The sequence below is a fragment of the Xenopus laevis genome, chromosome 5L (genome assembly GCF_017654675.1).
Source record: "Xenopus laevis strain J_2021 chromosome 5L, Xenopus_laevis_v10.1, whole genome shotgun sequence".
NCBI lineage: Eukaryota > Metazoa > Chordata > Amphibia > Anura > Pipidae > Xenopus > Xenopus laevis.
In genome coordinates, this window is record NC_054379.1 from 129,411,477 (window position 1) to 129,430,553 (window position 19,077).

Below are 19,077 nucleotides of genomic sequence, written 5' to 3' on the forward strand. Positions count from 1 at the left end.
AGGTGGTGTTAAGGTATAAAATATAAAAATATAGAATACAAAATTTTCTTTAACTTAAACTAATATAAGGAATGGAATAACTACTGTATGAAGAAAACTAAACCAGCCCGGGGTTATTCCAATGAGCACCACGTAGCGATCGTCTTCCTGCTTCTTCTTTCTGCGCAGTAGAGCGAACAGTTGACCTTTTAACAAAAAATTTTGTTTTACTGCACATGCATATACCCCAGGAAATTTGAAGAAAGAAGAAGCAGGAAGACCATCGCTCCGGGGTGCTCACTGGAATAACCCAGGGCTGGTGCAGTTTTTTCAGATAGGTGAACCGGCCGGGATGTCAAGCAAGTAAAAGCGATAACCCAAGTAAAAATGACTTTTCCAATCTGAGACAATTTGCAATTGGTTTTAATTTTTTATTATGGGTGGTTTTGAGTTATTTAGCTTTTTATTCAGCAGCTCTCCAGTGTGCAATTTCAACAATCTGGCTGCTAGGGTACAAATTATCCTAGTAACCATGCATTGATTTGAGTAAGAGACTGGAATATGAACATTTGTTTTTAGATGCGGTCAGTGACGCCATTTGAAAGCTGAAAAGCATCAGCAGAAGAAGGCTATAAAAAATAAACAATGAAGAGCAATTGTTAAGTTGCTTAGAATTGCCCATTCTATAACATACAGGGGCCAATTCACTAAGGGTCGAATTACGAGGGTTAATTAACCCTCGATATTCGACTAGGAACTAAAATCCTTCGACTTCGAATATCGAAGTCGAAAGATTTAGCGCAGATAGTTCGATCGAACGATAATTCCTTCGATCGAACGATTCGAAGGATTTTAATCCAACGATCGAAGGAATATCCTTCGATCAAAAAAAGTTAGCCAAGCCTATGGGGACCTTCCCCATAGGCTAACATTGACTTCGGTAGCTTTTAGATGGCGAACTAGTATCGAATGGTCGAATAGTCGAACGATTTTTACTTCGAATCCTTCGATAGTCGTAGTCGAAGGTCGAAGTTAGTGAATCGGCCCCACAGTGTTTACAGGTAACTTAAAGGTGAACCACCCCTTTAAAGTTGGGAATGTTTTCTCAGGAAAAGATCCACTTGTGAGGGGACATCATAACACTTTACAAATATGTTGAAGGGCATTTACATACATGGCAGAGATCTTTTTTCACGAAGAAATGTACAAAGGAGACAGGAGGAAAGGCATTTCCACCTTAAGCTTCACAATTTGTTCTTCACCATGGCAGGCCCGGACTGGCAATCTGTGGGTTCTGGCAAATGCCAGAGGGGCTGCTATAAGGTCCCATAGAAAGTCAGTATTTAGTGGGCTGGTGGGGGCTGTTTGGGCCTCTATGTGGCCTGATTGGGCCTCTGTGTACCTGAAATGCCAGGGCTTATTTTAATTCTCAGTCCGGACCTGCACCATAGGTTCCTAGGGCAGTGCAATGATGTGTGATGGCATATTCCCTTAAAGTCTTTGAGAAAGGATTGGATGTCTACTTGGACAGAAAACAATATCCAGAGCTACAATAATATTCAGAACTAGTTCATGTAGGCATGAAAGTACTGTAACAGTCACATATGATTTAAATACATTCAGTAAATTCATGTAAAACAACATATTGGCCACTCCCAGATGACCTTCTTCAGGGACAATTTAATAGACGAACATAGAAAAGTGAGGAAAATAAAAATAAAGATATAAAAAAGTCTAGTATTGTGTATGTGTAAAGGTGGTGCTTTTTATAATCTGAATGAATAACCTGGTCTTTAACAGTGTTTAATATAATGTGCACAGGGGGCATTCTTTGGCATAAGTGGAGTTTTGTGTACTTCTGTACAAGGTAACACTATTTACGTAAATCATTTGTCATAATACTAATGCCATAAGTACACAGTCTAGTGGCATCAATAAGGGCAGACTCTGTTACCCATCTGCGATAAACCCTATTCTAAAGAGGCAAAAGCTCCGTGAACCAGGAACAATTGGTAACCACGCTTCGTCATGCTGTTTTTTGTGCAGCTGTTACAATAAAAAGTTCTAGGGTTGTCCCAAGGTTCACATGGGCAACATTTTGTTGTAACAATGCACCATGGCAAAAATAATGGGGTTATGTAATAAAATATGCAAAGTTTGCTACAGGCCTAGTCACCTATGACAACCAATCAACAGAAAGCATTTCCTTGTCACCTGTTTAAAAGCAAGAATATCATTGGTTGGTAATGCACGTGGGCAAACGTTGAGCCTTTTATTACATACGGGAGTTAGCATTTTATTTAAAACGCAAGTAGTATCAGATTTCATGTTATTGTTTTTTTAAATAGCGGAAATGATTGGAAGGGTACATAAAATTGCCTTGATTTTTCTTCTACACAGGTTTCTTCTCTGCAATGTTTCAGGTTCCTAATCCTTAATTTCTAATAAATTTTCAATTCACAGACAAAATTAGAAAATTATGAACATTATGATTTAAAATCACAATGCAGATAAACTTCACAATAAAAAATGCATTTACTCATCTTCATTAAATATGCACAACTAAAAGATGTACATACCCTTGGACATTGGATTATTCAGCCAATATGAATATGGACCTAATAGAAGTATTGTCCAACTACAGGCATGGCTGAAAACTGCCCAAATTAGCATAACGTTAGAAGGCGTTGTGGGTCTTTTTTACCCTAAAAGTTCCAGAATTGTGTTCAGACTTTCCATAACTTGCCAAATTTTGTAGCATGGACATGGTATTTAGGGGATGTGGCCATTAAATGGGCATGGTCAAAAATGTCACCATGCAGCGGGTGGCAGAGATTTTCTCCCTCATTCCATGTATAAATATTGGGAGTATGACTATGAAGATTGGGAGGTAAGATCTTATACAGACACCTAAAGGCCTGTGCCTAGAGCAGTTAAATAAGGGGCAGCAGTCAGGTGCCTATATAGAAAAAAAATGTTTAGAAACAGCCACCCCAGCCCAACACTGGACACTTGCAGCTAAACACAAAGGCAGAGCTGGGGGGAAGAAACAATTCTGGAAAGGATATAAATACAGCACAAAAAAGTGCATAGATGGAAGACATGTTAATTTGTACAGACCAAGTGCAATCAAATGAATAAAGGATGGTCTGACAAGATATAACCAAGGTATAATCATATATACAGCATACCTCCCAACATATGAAAAATAGAAAGAGCGACAGAAAGATCTACATACAGTTAAATTTTTCTGACCACACACATTCTATTACCACACCCCCTAAATATCACATCCGTTTTACAAATATTGGCAGGTTATGGAAAATTTTAACACATTTCTGGGGGTTTTAGGGTCAGGTTCTATGTGTTATGACAGTTTTGCTAATGAAGGTGAAATTGCCCTTTAAGCTGCAAGTCACAGTTTCCACAAGAGACCTGCTTATCTTAAATAGTTATAATTGTATCTTTGCTTAGCTTAAATTGTTTCAGATGTATCTAGGTGCAGCTGCCGAGTATTCTGGGCTCACTGCCAAAAGCCTGTAATTTAATTACATTTCAGAAACATTGTATCACTGTACATGTCATCAAGTTGGCGCCAGTTATAAATACCATTTTAAACTATTCACTTTGCACAGTTTAGTAGCTCTGTCACCCCCCTCCCCCCACTCAGACCCCCCCCCTTTAGAAAGCCCTGACTGTGTTCACGTAATGTTTATCAGCCTACTTCTACATTCCATGAAGAGCTGATATGTGTACAACAGGAGCTCTGGGATATGCAAAGAGCAATTCTTCAGCCATATATCTCTGGACTACAAGGGTACAGGGTTTCTCGGTTAACAAAGAAAATACTGTTTCGGTGGCAGTGTGAAATGGCAAAGTCAGCTCAGTATGTGCTTCCTGCAATCTACAGTACTTTCTTTTTCTAGCCACTGGAAAGTTATCCAAAACAAACATTAACGCCAAGCAAAAGGACACTGACCAAGTTGTTTGTGGTAATACAAACCACTACTCACTTCCACAATCAGATCGGGAAAAAAATTGTTCAGTGGCCGTCTAACTATGGAGAACTAAAAATACCAGAACCCCATCTAACTAAATACAGGTATGGGACCTGTTATCCAGAATGCTCGGGATCTGAGGTTTTCGTGGTAAGGGCTCTTTCCATAATATGGAACTTTCTACCTTAAAGTCTAGTGAAACAATCATGTACACTATAATAAACACAACAGGATTGTTTTCCTACTAATAATCTTAGTTAGGATCAAGTACAAGGTACTGTTTTGTTACAAAAGAGAAAAATTAAATATGTTTTACAATTTTATATTTATTTATTTAGAATGGTGTCTATGGGAGATGACCTTCCTTTTAATCAGAGCTTTCTGGATAATAGGTTTTCTGTATCCTATTCTAAACTAATTCAGGTAGCACACACCTTTCTTTACTCTTAACGAGTTGGGTGCACCTCCCCCAATGTCCTTCCACACTTAGAAATACTTGTAGAGATCTGAGATGGGCAGCACTCAACACTTTCATTAAAAAGCCTTTATTCTCATTAGCAGGGCAACAACAACATTTCAAACTTGATAAAGAGCCATGACAGACTTGATAGTGAATCCTATACCAATATGAGAAGGATTGATTCAAAGATGCACCAATTGCCCAAACCCCAATGCCAATCACAACAATTAGCCATGCAAAAGAATTGCAAATGCTGTATTTTATCATAAAATATTTCCCAATTAGTGACATCAACACAAGGGTTCATTACATTTTGCCCAATGTACAAACACAGATTAAGGGATTATTACCAACCAATGATGAGCTGGTGAAAAAAAATCCAATCCTGAACCAAACCACCAGCCAACAATTCACAATCAGATTGGTGCATGATGTGCTGGTATTTATTACCTTTAAACTGGCCATAGATGCAAAAATCCAATTGTTTGAATCCTTGAACGATCGGACTTTCCCATCTCCAGACCTGCACCTAACCTTTCGGATCAAATAAAGTAGAAAAGGAACAGATCAGCCGATGTTCTGCCCCTACAGCAATCGTACGAAAGTTAAGGTGGTCATAGACGCAAAGATCCGCTTGTTTGGCGACATCGCCAAACGAGTGGATCTTTCCCCGATATGCCATTAACGAGCATGTCTATATCGGGGGGTAATCTGAACGTTCGGCTGTATGGCCAAACGATCTGATTACGATGCGTGATGGGCTCAAACCTGTCCGATTGGCCAAACGACCGATCTCCGCCGGACGAAAGATGACGGCACTCTCCACAAACCATCCGAAAATCGTACGAATCCTCGATTCATACTATAGGATCTGTGCATCTATGTTTGTCAGCCTACTTCTACATTCCATGAAGAGCTGATATGTGTACAACAGGAGCTCTGGGATATGCAAAGAGCAATTCTTCAGCCATATATCTCTGGACTACAAGGGTACAGGGTTTCTCGGTTAACAAAGAAAATACTGTATCGGTGGCAGTGTGAAATGGCAAAGTCAGCTCCCAATTAGGGACATCAACGCAAGAGTTCATTAAATTTTGCCCAATGTACAACACAGATTAAGGGATTATTACCAACCAATGATGAACTGGTGAAAAAAAAATCCAATCCTGAACCAAATCACCAGCCTACAATTCACAATCAGATTGGTGCATGATGTGCCGGCATTTATTACCCTTAAACTGGCCATAGATGCACCTAACCTTTAAGATCAAATAAAGTAGAAAAAGAACAGATCAGCCGATGTTCTGCCCCTACAGCAATCTTACGAAAGTTAAGGTGGTCATAGAGGCAAAGATCCGCTTGTTTGGCGACATTAACGAGCATGTCTATATCGGGGGAAATCTGAACGTTCGGCCGTATGGCCAAACGATCTGATTACTATGCGCGATGGGCGATGGGCTCAAACCTGTCCGATCGGCCAAACGACCGATCTCCGCCGGACGAAAGATGTCGGCACTCTCCACAAACAATCCGAAAATCGTACAAATCCTCGATTCATACTATAGGATCTGTGCATCTATGGCCAGCTTTATGTCCGACAAAAGCTAGTGACAGTCTCCCACTGAAAATCATCAACCAAACGACCGATCTCCATGGGACGAAAAATGTTGTGACTCTCCACACACGGTCTGAAAATCGTACAAATCGAGGATTCGAAGTATAGGTTATACACTGTATAAATGGAAGGACCTGACAACTACCCTGGCTGGAAAGAACAAGACTTATTTGTAGGGATGCACGAATCCATAGGGATGCACGAATCCACTTTTTTCGATTTGGCCGAATCCCCAAATCCTTTGGGAACGATTCCCAATCCAAATCTTTGCATATGCAAATTAGGGGCGGGAAAGGAAAAAGTGGGGGAAATTTTTTTTACTTCCTTGTTTTGTGACAAAAAGTCAAGTGATTTTCCTTCCTGCCCCTAATTTGCATATGCAAATTAGGATTCGGATTCCGTTCAGAAAGGCACAAGGATTTGGCCGAATCCTGCTGAAAAAGGCCGAATTCTGGCCGAAACCCGAACCAAATCCTGGATTCGGGGCATCCCTACTTAATTGCAACTTGATACTATCTTCAGATAGACCCACTCATCAGTGTTAGCATAAGCACACCAGAAATACCAGCACTAAAAGCTGCTCCCAGAGAAATGTAAGCACATATGCATCAAGCCAAGGTAAAATGTGAATGAAATAAACTCCTCAGCTGGCGACACAAGCCCTGTACACTTGGATGGCCTTTTCCTGCCTAATGGCCTAGTGAACAGTCCAACTAGCCAAGAAGCTCTGTAGGAGGGCCCACATAATCACTAACCCTTAAGGTGGCCATAGATGCAAAGATCCGCTCGTTTGGCAAAATCTTTTGCCGATATGCCATTAACGAGCATGGCTATATCGGGGGTAATCCGATTGTTCGGCCATATGTGCAATGGGCTCCGTCGGGAACGGTCGGGTCAAAATCAAGCCTGACCGATCAACCAAACGAATGATCTCCACCGGACGAAAGCTGTCGGCACTCTCCACACACGATCCGAAAATCGTACGAATCCTCGATTCGTACGATAAGATCTGTGTGTCTATGGCCAGCTTTACACTTCTACATAAATATGAGCAGATTCCATATATAACCTATGAGTCTACATGACACACACCAATAGCAAGGCGCTTCATTCTGTGATATGACACAACATTTCAGTGGTTGCCTCCTTTTTTTCAGTGTCCTGAAAGAAGTGGAATAATTATAGTGCCAATAAACATCATACAAGAAAACATATTTCTTTTAGTGTGTGCCACCTGTATCCATATCTTGGTACAGGTATACAATCCATTATCAGGAAACCCCTTATCCAGAAAGCTCCAAATTACAGGATGACCATAGACTCCATTTTAATCAAATAATTGACATTTTTAAAAAAAAAAAATTTTCTGTAATAATAAAACTGCATGTTGTACTTTATCCTAACTTATAAATCAACCTTATTGGGTTTATTTACAGTTTCATTGATTTTTTTGCAGACTTAAGATATGCAGATCCAAATTAAGGAAAGATCCCTTATCCAGAAAACCCCGGGTCCTGAGCATTCTAGAGAACAGGTCCCATACATTTATTTGGATGACTGTCTTGGCAGCAGAAGATACATACTGAGCACCTCAATCTAAGGTTTTTGAGTCACATACTTGAGTAATTGTATGAAACACTGGCCACTATAATAAAAGCACTGATATAGCACTTGTGCGATGAATTACTACATTGTTACAAGTTTGCCCTTGTGTTAGTGCCCTGCTTCTTTGGCTCCTCAGACAAGGGCAGACTTTCAACAATCTTCAACATATATATTCAAGGGATAAGGAATGATCTATGTTGTAGTTCCACAATATCTGGGGGCCCAGTATGCAGAAACAGGGTGTTAAAAAGATAAGTCTAACACAAGTCAAATGCCATAACTCAAAAGGGTTGTTTACCTTTAAATTAACTTTTAGTATGATGTAGAGAGTGATATTCTGAGACAATTTGAATTTGGTTTTAATTTTTTTGTTATTAGTGGTTTTTGAGCTATTTATCTTTTTATTCAGCAACTCTCCAGTTTGCACTTTCAGTAATCTGGTTGCTAGGGTGCAAATTAACCTAGCAACTATGCATTGATTTGAATATAAATGGGAGAGGGCACGAAGAGAAAGATGAGCAGGGTTGGACTGGGCCGGCGGGACACCAGAAAAAAAGCCGGTGGGTCCGGGTCTTTTGGGCCCCGCCAGCCCAGACCCTGTGGTCCCTCTTCTTTCCTGCATGTGTATGCGTGCGGGGGGGGAGGAATCAGAGACATCGGAGGAGTTTGTGGCTGGGGGGCCCAGGGGATGGTGTGGGGGGGGCTCCCAGTCCGACACTGAAGATAAGTAGCAAATAGTAGCAATAAAATAACAATAAATGTGTAGCCTTACTGAACATTTCTTTTTTTCAGTGAGCCCATTTGAAAGCTGGAAAGGGTCAGAAGGAGAAGGCAAATAATTCAAAAACTATAAAAAATAAATAATGACAACCAATTGAAAAGTTGCTTAGAATTGGCCATTCAATAAAAGTTAACCTAAAGGTGAACTCCCCCTTTAAGCAGATCAATAGGTTTGTCCAGCTGAAGGGTTACATACAAGAGGCTCATTCCCTGAAGTGTAGAAAGGGGTGTGTAAGAGGAGTATAGTGATATCTTTTAAAGGGATATCTGAATACAGTCCGAGTTCTTGCTCTGCAGTGGAATGTGCAAAGTAAATAAAGTCTGGCATGTGGAGTACTGAGCAGACATCGGGTGGGATTCTTAATGAATCACTGTCTGAACACCTTAGGAATATATGAAACACAAGCCCTGGATTATTCGGGCACAACATGATCGGTTTCCATCAGGAACTCTGCCCAGCGGCTCCTGCACATCTGTAGCCACTGAGTTTGCCCAGCCTGCAGCCCCCACAGCTCTTGCTGAGACCCAATGTTCAGGTTTGGTGATGAGGAGGTTGCTGGGAGCTAAAGTTCAACAATACATGGAGGGCTATAAAGTGTATTTCCCTGCATCCTCACACAGGATGAGTAGAATTTATTTAACAAGTTAAAGGGGTTGTTCACCTTTGAGTTTACTTTTGAATATGATGTAGAGAGGGATATTCTGGGACAATTTGCAATTGGTTTTAAATTTTTTATTATTTGTGGTTTTTCAGTAATTGAGCTTTTGCATTTTTTGAGTCTGCATTTTCAGCAATCTGGTTGCTAGGGTCCAAATTACCCTAGCAACCATGAACTGATTTGAATAAGAGACATGATTATAGACAGGGGAGGGCATGAATAGAAAGATGTGTAATAAAAAGTAGCAATAGCAATAAATGGGTAGCCTAACAGAGCATTTGTTTTTAGATGGGGTCAGTGACCCCCGTTTGACAGCTGGAAAGAGTCAGAAGAAGGTGAATAATTAAAAAAACAATAAAAAATAAATAATGAAGACCAGTTGAAAAGTCGCTAAGAATTAGCCATTCTATAACATACTAAAAGTTAACCTAAAGGTGAAGATGAATGGTGCAAGGCTGATCTACTGGGAAGTTTGGTCAAACTCATGAAAGAAAGAAAGGAGATACAAAGAAAGGATTGAGCCAAGGTGCAGAGTACAGGAAGGGGGTTCTATATAACAGCCCCACAGCACAGGGGCTCATGTGACCGCTAAACATATAGAAACCTCCCCCGCCCCAAGTACAACTTGCCCTGATTCCCCTATATGGGCAGCAATGGAACGGTCCCTGACAATCCCTTGCAGACAAGACAAACAATCCCTTGCTCGCTCCCTACAGAACATGCTCATCTTTATCCAGCTGCTTCCTACAAGCTACACTTGGCTCGGTCCTGCTGCTCCCTGGGAACTCTCGGCTCCCTCTCAGAGAAAGGGAAATGAATAGTTAATAATATCTTAGTGAGGATCTTCTTACCTGGGGAAATCGGTGCGAGATCAGCTTCAATGTCCGAGGCTGTCACACGATGAGAGAAGAAGATTAGCGACAAGGAACAAAGCAATAAAAGTGGTGAGTGCACAGCGCCCCGAGGCATGTTCTCCGCTATTCCAGGGTCACAGGAGGAGCAGCAGCAGCAGCTGAAAGTGAATGAGGTCTGAGCGCTCAGTTACACAGGCACCAGCCCAGTTATATCAGGCTCCGCCCACTGTGTATCGGACAGCAGGGTCTCACGGGAGGGGGGGGGGGCTGGTAACCTAGGGACACTACTGGCCCCTGACGTTTTGTACCTCACAATTATCCCCTTACACGTATTAAAGCTCAAACCAGAATGGGTGTGAGCCAGTGGGACGCTAAACCTTCAAATATATATACACACAATATTCAGGTGAAGTTTAATAAAGTGGACATTCCTCTAAGGGCAGAGACACACGGTCAGATTTGGGGAGATTAGTCGCCCAGCGACAAATCTCCTCTTTGTCGTTAGACTAATCTCCCTGAACTGCCTTCCCGCCGACTAGAGTCTAAATCTCCCGCGGGATAGCACTTCTTCTCCCAAGTTGCCTCACGAGGAAACTTCGGAAAGCAAAGTGCTCCGATTACCATCCCGTCGGCGATTTTCATTCTAGCCGGCGGGAAGGCAGTTCCGGGAGATTAATTACCCTGAAGAAGAAGAGATTTGTCTCCGGACGACTAATCTCCCTGAATCTGACCGTGTGTCTCTGCCTTTACTGTGTTTTAGGGCAGAGACACGTGGCGATTCGGGGAGATTCAGTCGCCCCGCAACAAATCGCATCTTCTTCGAACTGCCTTCCCGCTGGCTAGGATCTAAATCGCCAGCAGGATGGCACTCGAAGAGCTTCGCTTCCTGAAGTCGCCCGAAGTTTCCTCGTGAGGCAACTTCGTGTGACTTCGGAAAACAAAGCACTCAGAGTGCCATCCCGCAGTGATTTCGATTCTAGCCGACGGGAAAGCATTTCGGGGAGATTAGTCGCCCGAAGAAGAGGCAATTTGTCACTGGGCAACTGAAACTCCTCCTGAATCTCCACGTGTGACTCTGCCGGTACCGTAGAACTACCCGTGCGTTTTGACGTCTGATACCTTCCGTTCCAAAGCGACAAATCGCAGGCGTCACGTCGGATATGCCAAATCGAATTTAAGTAATAAGAATGTCGGCCGACATTCCTATTACCTTAGATTCGGCACATCCAACGTGATGCCCGCGCTTCCTTGCGTTGCGTCAGAGCGAAAGGTATAGGATGTCAAAACGCTTGTGTAGTTCTACTCTTATGGACCACACTAACACCAAAGTGCATGACATTGTTTTATATTGCTCTCGACTTTGAGTAACCAATTTGGGGCAGATTTATCAATATCCAATTTTGTGGACAATGAGGAAAAAAAACTGGTGCAACTTTTTTTCTCGAATGCTAGCTTAATTAAGAAAAAAACGCCACAAAATATTTCCAAGCACGTTTTGTCATGGAAAAAAAGTTGCATGTCAGTGAGAATCTCATCGTCACATTCATTTTCAATGAGGCTGAAAATCTACAATGTTTTTATAAATTGGAAAAATAAAAAATTAAGTTGTCAGAGAACATTCCCATTGACTTCTAAACAACCTCAACAGCTTTTACTTTTTACTATTTTTTTCTGGTGTCTTTTCGTGGTTTAATTCAAATGGCGAATATTCGAGATTACAAAGAATATTCTCAAATATATTCGCACTCGTATTTTTTCACGACCCAATAGATTTTTGATAAAGCAGCCCCTTCAAGTCAAGGGGACAGAATCATGAATAAAAAGTGAACACTATCAACATTATTTTTTGACCACATTTTTCTTTAATGTTTTCCTGTCACGGTTGAGGTTACTCTCTCCAGAAAGCCAAATATTTGCAGACTGTTATTTACATGAGTGGAAGATGCTACACTGCTTGCCGTGCTGAGATTAAAATATTATTACAATGAGATAGTGCCCCAGGTGCTCAAATTGCTCCCAACTAGAATTCCAGTGAACAATCATAATAATCTGGCCCTGGGGGCGCCTAGCGACCGCAAAAGTGTGAGCACCTGAAAATAATTCCATTGGCTATCTTGGTTCACTAACAACTACATTCCCAACATACTATTATATTAGTAAACCTCTTGCTCCCTGCAATTCAGGGGGCCCTGGGCAGTCAGCTCTATTTGGAGTCCAAAAATCACCTGTGAATGTAACAAGACGGTTATGAGATATGCTGTTTATCCCCGCAAACCATTTGCTTAGAACTACCTGCAAGCATTGCGGGGTTAAATTGTAATTATAATTTTGGTATAGTGAGTGTTGGGCCTTCAAAGCAATTTAAATATCATCTGTATGTATAAAGGAAGCTGCAGCTGCTTGATAAATACCGGGTGCTAAACAGGAGATAGCACGGCAATGCTGACACCTCGGCGTGTGAAAAGGTGCCATGTTACTCACTATAGTGCAACTCTCAGCTCTGTGACAAATGTTTGGTGAGGCAACTTCCAGTTGAAGAAAAGGCAAATATCTGTAAACATTGTGTTAGCAATGACAGTGAAGTGACACTCACTGCCACCTCCAGGGTTAGTTTTTTAACTGGCCAGAGGAAGACTCCCCCATGTACAGGGGTGCTTCGCCAATGAGGCGAGTTGAGGCTGTCGCCTCAGGCAGCAGCGCCCCACTAGGTACCAGGGGCAGCAAAAATGCTGCTCCTGGTACTTTAAGAGCAAATTTCCGGGGGAGGGGGGGCAGCAGCAACTGCTGCTGCCTCAGGCGGCGGAGGGGCCAGGATCGCCCCTGCCCATGTAGCTATAGGGTTGTCCATGTGCTGCTGCTGCTGCTGCTGCTGGACCACAAAACTTGTCGGAAAGATGCAGTTCAGTAGCATTTGAAGGCAGGAGTGGAATAATGAGGACAGTATATGGGACCTGCTGATGGCCCTAACCGATACAAATTTTCAGTATGTTTGAAGAAAAGATCATCCTCCTGCTATGGGAACTGGGGTCTCCAAAAAGTTGCAATGGATCCCTCTCTCTCACTGTTAATTCTGCACCACTGGCAAAAGGCTTTAGGTGGAATTAAATGGCAGATATTTATAGTGTTGACTCCTTGCCTTTTTATAAACACAATCCCACAAGTCATTCCCCAGAGGTTATTTTCTTCCCTGGTACAGACATGCCTGTGCTTCCAGCACTTTGTAGGAGTTTTCCACATTCTTTGTTCGTCTAACATCTACTCTGAGAGCCCACACTATACAGACCCCCAAATCAGTCACCCTGTTTGAATTGTAGTAACATATTTAAAAAGACACATGTATGTATGTATTTTTATTTAGCACTATTGTATGTTAGAAAAATACATTTCAATTACAAATAAAGGTCCATCAAATAATAAAATACAGATAAATACAAAATAAAGTTCCACTGAATGTTAAACAGACAAAAGGAAGGAGGTAACTTTAGGGTTGCCACCTGGCCAGTATTTTACTGGCCTGGCCAGTAAAAATGATAGTTAATCGAAATGTTATTAATAGGGAAAAAATATAAATATATAGGAAGGCCGGTTTCTTTTTCAGAAAAGATGGCAACCCTAGGTAACTTATATAGGCCAATAAGAGGATGATAAGTGCTGCAGGTTACCATTGTTGTCACTGCATCAGTGCCAGATGTTATGAGAGGGAATCTTTGAGTTTATTGTTAGTGATGGGCGAATTTATTCGCCAGGAGCGAATTTGTGGCGAATTTGTGCGATTCGCCGCCAGCGAATAAACTCGCGAAATGCCCGCGAAAATTCGCGCCGAAAAAACGGACGCCGGCGCCAAAAACGGGCGCCGGCGTCGAAAAACGGGCGCCGGCGTCAAAATTTGCGAATTTTTCGGCGAAGCGAAACTGCGCAAATTCGCCCATCACTATTTATTGTTAAAGAGGCTGTGGGATGATTCTTTCTGGAGGAATTCAGGAATAGCATTCCAATTGTGAGGAGCAGCACATACATACATACATCTGTGGGCTACCTGAAATAACTGCGATGGTCACAGAAAGGTCAAAAGCCAATATTTATGGCAACTCCCTGTGCATGGCTGAAAGCAATACATGCAGAGACAGCACCCCATCATGTCTTTCATTTGTTTTTTCAGGGCCCCAATGTGTTACATTTTGATCGGTATACTGTACCAGTATATCCATAGGTAGTTACTACAAATTGTTCCATTAGATCATTCCCCTTGTTTAATTTTTATTAAAATACAACAATATGTTGGGCAGTATGTTGGTGTAGTGGTGGGTACTACTGTCTCAAGTACTATCTGCAAGGAGTTTGTATGCTGTACCCATGAGTGCATGGCTTCTTTCAGGTAATCCAAAAATATACAGGCATACTGGTTTCTAATAAAATTGGCCATACTGTATGAGAATGATAGTGAGTTACCCCCATATTTAATAAAAGGCACAATGTTTGCCCTGGTGCAGTAACCCATAGCATCCAATATGTTTGCTTTTAAATAGGTAGCCAGTAAGTCTCCATGGCATACCAGAGGGTCCAGGCAGGAGAAGGGTTAATAATTTTCGGGCCTCTAGTGGGAAATGCCGTAACTAAAAGCCCTGCCAACTAAGTAGTATGATTGGTGATAGTGGCCCTGTCATTGACTCAGCCAACCAAAATCAGACTGCAGTTGAGTTATTGTAACTTTCCAAATCCTGCCTGGTTCCTATGGTAACAAAGCCCTTGCAGCAAGCATAGCTATTAAAATATAATTTGTTCAAAAACCACAAAAATCAAAACAAATCACACATTTATTTAGAATAGATTTGTCTACGTCATACCTATAATTAATTTGAAGATAAACTACCCCTTTACGGTATAAATCACAGGGTAACTAGAGAAACTCCCAACAGCTCACAGCAAAGATTTCCCCCCCTACAGATTAAAATCATAAACTAACTTGTTGCTAATGGGTACGTTTTTAAGATGGTGCCAAATTGTCTTTGCGAGCGGTCTGTCAGCTTCCCATCACCAGTCAGTTTCTAAAAGCTTGTGTGTGTTGGGCCCCATGCTGTCTCTGGGCCTCAGTCCATCCTGTGTGTGTTTGTATGTACAGAATCATGAGGCGCAGAGCACAGGCTCCTTCTCTCAATACAGACGTATAACAAGTAACAGCTAGAATTTTCGTGACCTATTTCTGCCCTTTGTTTTAGTAACAGGCTCTTACCTAAGGCAGCTGTCAGATTTTAGTTGCAGTGTATAAGCTTTAAAGTGAAAAACTTGGTGTGCCCAGATCTGAAAGCCTGGGATGAGAGCATTGGCCCTACTGCTGGTTTATAATTAGTCTGCTGAGTTCAACACTTCCGAATGTTTTGCACAATGTAGCCAAGGAATAACAGGAATTGCATGACGGGAAGCTGAGACATATAATGAAATCGAGAGGCAGTGCTTCTGTGGGCTTGTGTGTGTGCAAGGAAATATCTCGGAATGCCTTCTATATTACTTCATCCTACTGGTTACTGGTGGTACTCTCTTACTTTCTCTAATAACTTGAGTGAGGTGCATCAGGAAAGATACCTTTGCCAATGTCACTGCTAGGGTTGCCATCCTTTCAGCAAAGCAATACAAGCTGTCTTGTATTTTTTACCTTCTTCCCAAATTAATATCATTGGCACCAAGCATGTTTTTAGCAGTGAAACCAGTACACTACCAACCAGGTGGCAATCACAGCTATTACAGTACATGTAGCTTTTAAGCACCTTTACTGCTTGCACTTACTGTGTTTCCATGAAGGGAGGATACTAGGAATTGCACTCCTTAGTTTTCAGTTCAATTCTCCCTGTTGCCACTTTCTGAAACTGCTAAAGTGTTGCTATGCATAACCAAAGCCAAAGACCCAGTTCAGAGATGGGTGAATTTCTCCCGTTTTGCTTCCCCCGCAAAATGGCGAAAAATTCACGAGATGCGAATTTTGATGCCGGCGTCAATTCCGATGCACATTAAAGTCAATTGGTGCCTATTAATTGTCGCTGGCGTCAGAATTGTCACCATCATCAGAATATTTTGCCGCCCGCAAATTTTTGCTGAAATTTCGTGAATTTATGTGCGGCGGCGAAACACGGAAATCCGCACCTGGCGAATAAATTCGCTCATCACTACCAGCTAATTCTTCATTTGATCACAACTGAACTAATTCCCACTAAACAAATGTAACTGATCAGTTTTCTCATACCCTTTTGGGTGCCCAAACTTTTTGTAACGAGGGCCAGATTTAGCGAGGTGAAAATGTGGTGGGGCTGACCATTCAGCCTGACATTCTTTGAACCAATAACATCATTTAACTCATTTAAACAAGGCATCGCGTAGCCGTAGCAATAATATTTGGGCACATTAGTCATTAGTGAAATGATCTGCCACTTGGTCTTTACTGCTGCCTGTGTGCTGAAGGTGTTAGCAATAGACACGTATTGGCACGTAGTGATGCACCGCTTTCGCATACGTCTTTAGTTTACTGTACTGGCACGTCAGTATGTCTATTGCACCTTCAGCCGTAAAGAAATATGTGAGAGCGGTGCATCACTACGTGCCAATACGTGTCTATTGCTAACACCTTCAGCACACAGGCAGCAGTAAAGACCATTTCACTAATGTGACAAAAATGTTACTGCTACGGCCAAGTGATTCCTGATTTCACTGTGCTGGAGGGCCACATTATTATTAATTTCATGACAGAGGCTGAGGGCCGGTGTAAATTTGAAAATGGGCCGCAATTGGCCCCCGGGCCTGAGGACATGCCTGGGATAAGAGTTTGTTTTATTGCAGTGATAGCATTTTCTTAGGGCAGAGACACACATGGAGATTCGGGCCTCTTCTTCGGGCGACTAATCTCCTAGAACTGCCTTCCCCGGCTAGAATGTAAATCGCCAACGGGATGGCACTCGAAATGCTTCATATTTCGAAGTCGCCCAAAGGTGCCTCACAAGTGCCATCCCGCCATTGGTTTAGACACTAGCCAGCGGGAAGGCAGTTTGGGGAGATTAGTCGCGCGAAGAAGAGGCGATTTGTCGCTGGGTGACTAATCTCCCCTAATCTCCACGTGTGTCTCTGCCCTTAGGGTCCCAGACAATGTCCCTGCAATGAGATTATATCATTGCATTTTATAATATAGGTACCTGTTATCCAGAATGTTTGGGACTTCGAGTTTTCCAGATAAGTGGTCTTTCCATAATTTGGATCTCCATACCTTGAGTCTACTAAAAGATCTTTTAAATATTAATTAAACCCACTAGGATTGTTTTGGTTCCCATGAGGATTCATTATATCTTAGTTGGGATCAAGTACAAGCTACTGTTTTATTATTACAGAGAAAAAGATAACTTTTCAAATTTGAATTGTTTGATTAAAACTGAGTCTATGGGAGATGGCCATCCTTTAATTTGGACCTTTCTGGATAATGGTTTTCCGGATAACAGATCCTATACCTGTATTTAATAAATATCGATGATAGGTAATATTACAACAGGTCCAACATTTGCCCAGTTCCAGTAACCCAAAACAATTGAGCAGTTGCTTGTTTTAAACTCATTAAAGAGGTTGTTCATTTTAAATTAACTTAGTATGATGTAGAGAGTGATATTCTGAGACAATTTGCAATTGGTTTATATTTTATTATTTGTGGTTTTTAAGTTATTTAACTTTTAATTCTGCACGTCTCCTGTGTCAGCAATCTGGTTGCTAAGGTCCAAATTACCCTAACAACCATGCATTGATTTGAATAAAGACTGGAATATGAATTGGAGAGGGCCTGAATAGAAAGATGAATAATAAAAAGCAATAACAAAAATTTTAAATTTGTAAATGTGTAGCCTTTCAGAGCATTTGTTTTTTTAGATGGGGTCAGTGACCCCCATTTCAAAGCTGGAAAGAGTCAGAAGAAGGCAAATAACTTGAAAAAAAAACTATAAAACAAGAAAAAATGAAGGCCATTGGAAAGTTGGTTAGAATTATCCATTAACTTAAAGGTGAACCACCTCTTTAAGTGTCACTTAAGTGTCACATGCTTTAGAATCTATTGAGCTGACCTTAAAACTTAAAAGGATAATAACATGTTGGTTGTAACATTTGCACCAGCTCTTCTACAGATATTGTACAAAGTACGCAAATTTTATTACAATACCCCATATCTTCTAATGTTCTTTAATTTATTAGTGTGGTTAGACATTTTTTGTCTAAAATGCCCACAATTGCCTCTTCATTGAGGTTTAGGGGGTACATGTTGTACCAGTGCAGCAGTTGGAGCCTATAATAGCTTCAGCTCTCTTAGAAATTGCACCAATACAGTTATTAGTTGTACATTGAGACAAGTTAACTTTTCCTAGCCTTTGCTTCAGCAGAATCCCTGTTTGCTCAGCCCAAAGAGAACATAACGAAATATACAAGTGCAAATTGTTTCACGTTTACTCAGTTGTAGACCTTCAGGTGCCAGATGCCCCTCCTCCCCGGGAACTGAATACAAGCAAATAAATGTCTAAAGGGTCTTAGAAAACAGAACTTGAAGAACAGTTGAAGAACTGTAAATAAATGAGTTACAAAAGCAAAATTGAATTTGAAAAGATGGCACACGAAAAGCAGGCTAATAAGCAATTCACAGTAATAATACCAATATTGTTCTCGTTTGTAAATTTGGAGATATGGGAAGGCCACAAAATAGTTGAAGCTATGAGGCAAATGTCTTACGTAGGATTCCTCCTACCAGAGAGAGAAGCGATATCATAAAGCCTAATACTAATGTCTATTGCAGTTTATCCATTGCTTTGAGTGCCAAATAGGATAGGGTAACCCTAAAATTGTGAGCCTCAGCCCTGTTCTCTTTTTTGTATTAATCTAGGGTGCTCCTTCCCCTTCCCATACATGACCTGAAACATAACTCCCTGCTTAGTCCACCACCCCTTCCTGCACAATCCTTATAATCCTTAAAAACAATTCTCCCTTTCTACCACCTCCCTTTACTATCCACCACTTCACATGAAAGGTACTTAATCTTAGAGGCTCCCAGGCAGCCTGCCAGGGTTTGCCTATATTTGTACATACTGGTTCAACGCTTCATTCTGATAAAGCTCTTCTT

General features: G+C 41.4%; 1 protein-coding gene across 2 annotated transcripts in view; it reads right to left on the reverse strand.

Annotated features, from left to right (window-relative positions):
- The window catches only part of plod2.L (procollagen-lysine, 2-oxoglutarate 5-dioxygenase 2 L homeolog), an 83,525-nt gene extending 73,385 nt beyond the window's left edge, over positions 1-10,140 (reverse strand). For both annotated transcript variants that reach the window (XM_018263829.2, XM_018263828.2), the window contains exon 1: positions 9,948-10,140. In XM_018263829.2, coding sequence (XP_018119318.1) covers positions 9,948-10,065 — 118 coding nt within the window. In that variant the 5' untranslated portion in view covers positions 10,066-10,140. The remainder of the gene's footprint in view (positions 1-9,947) is intronic.
- Positions 10,141-19,077: the final 8,937 nt, after the last annotated feature.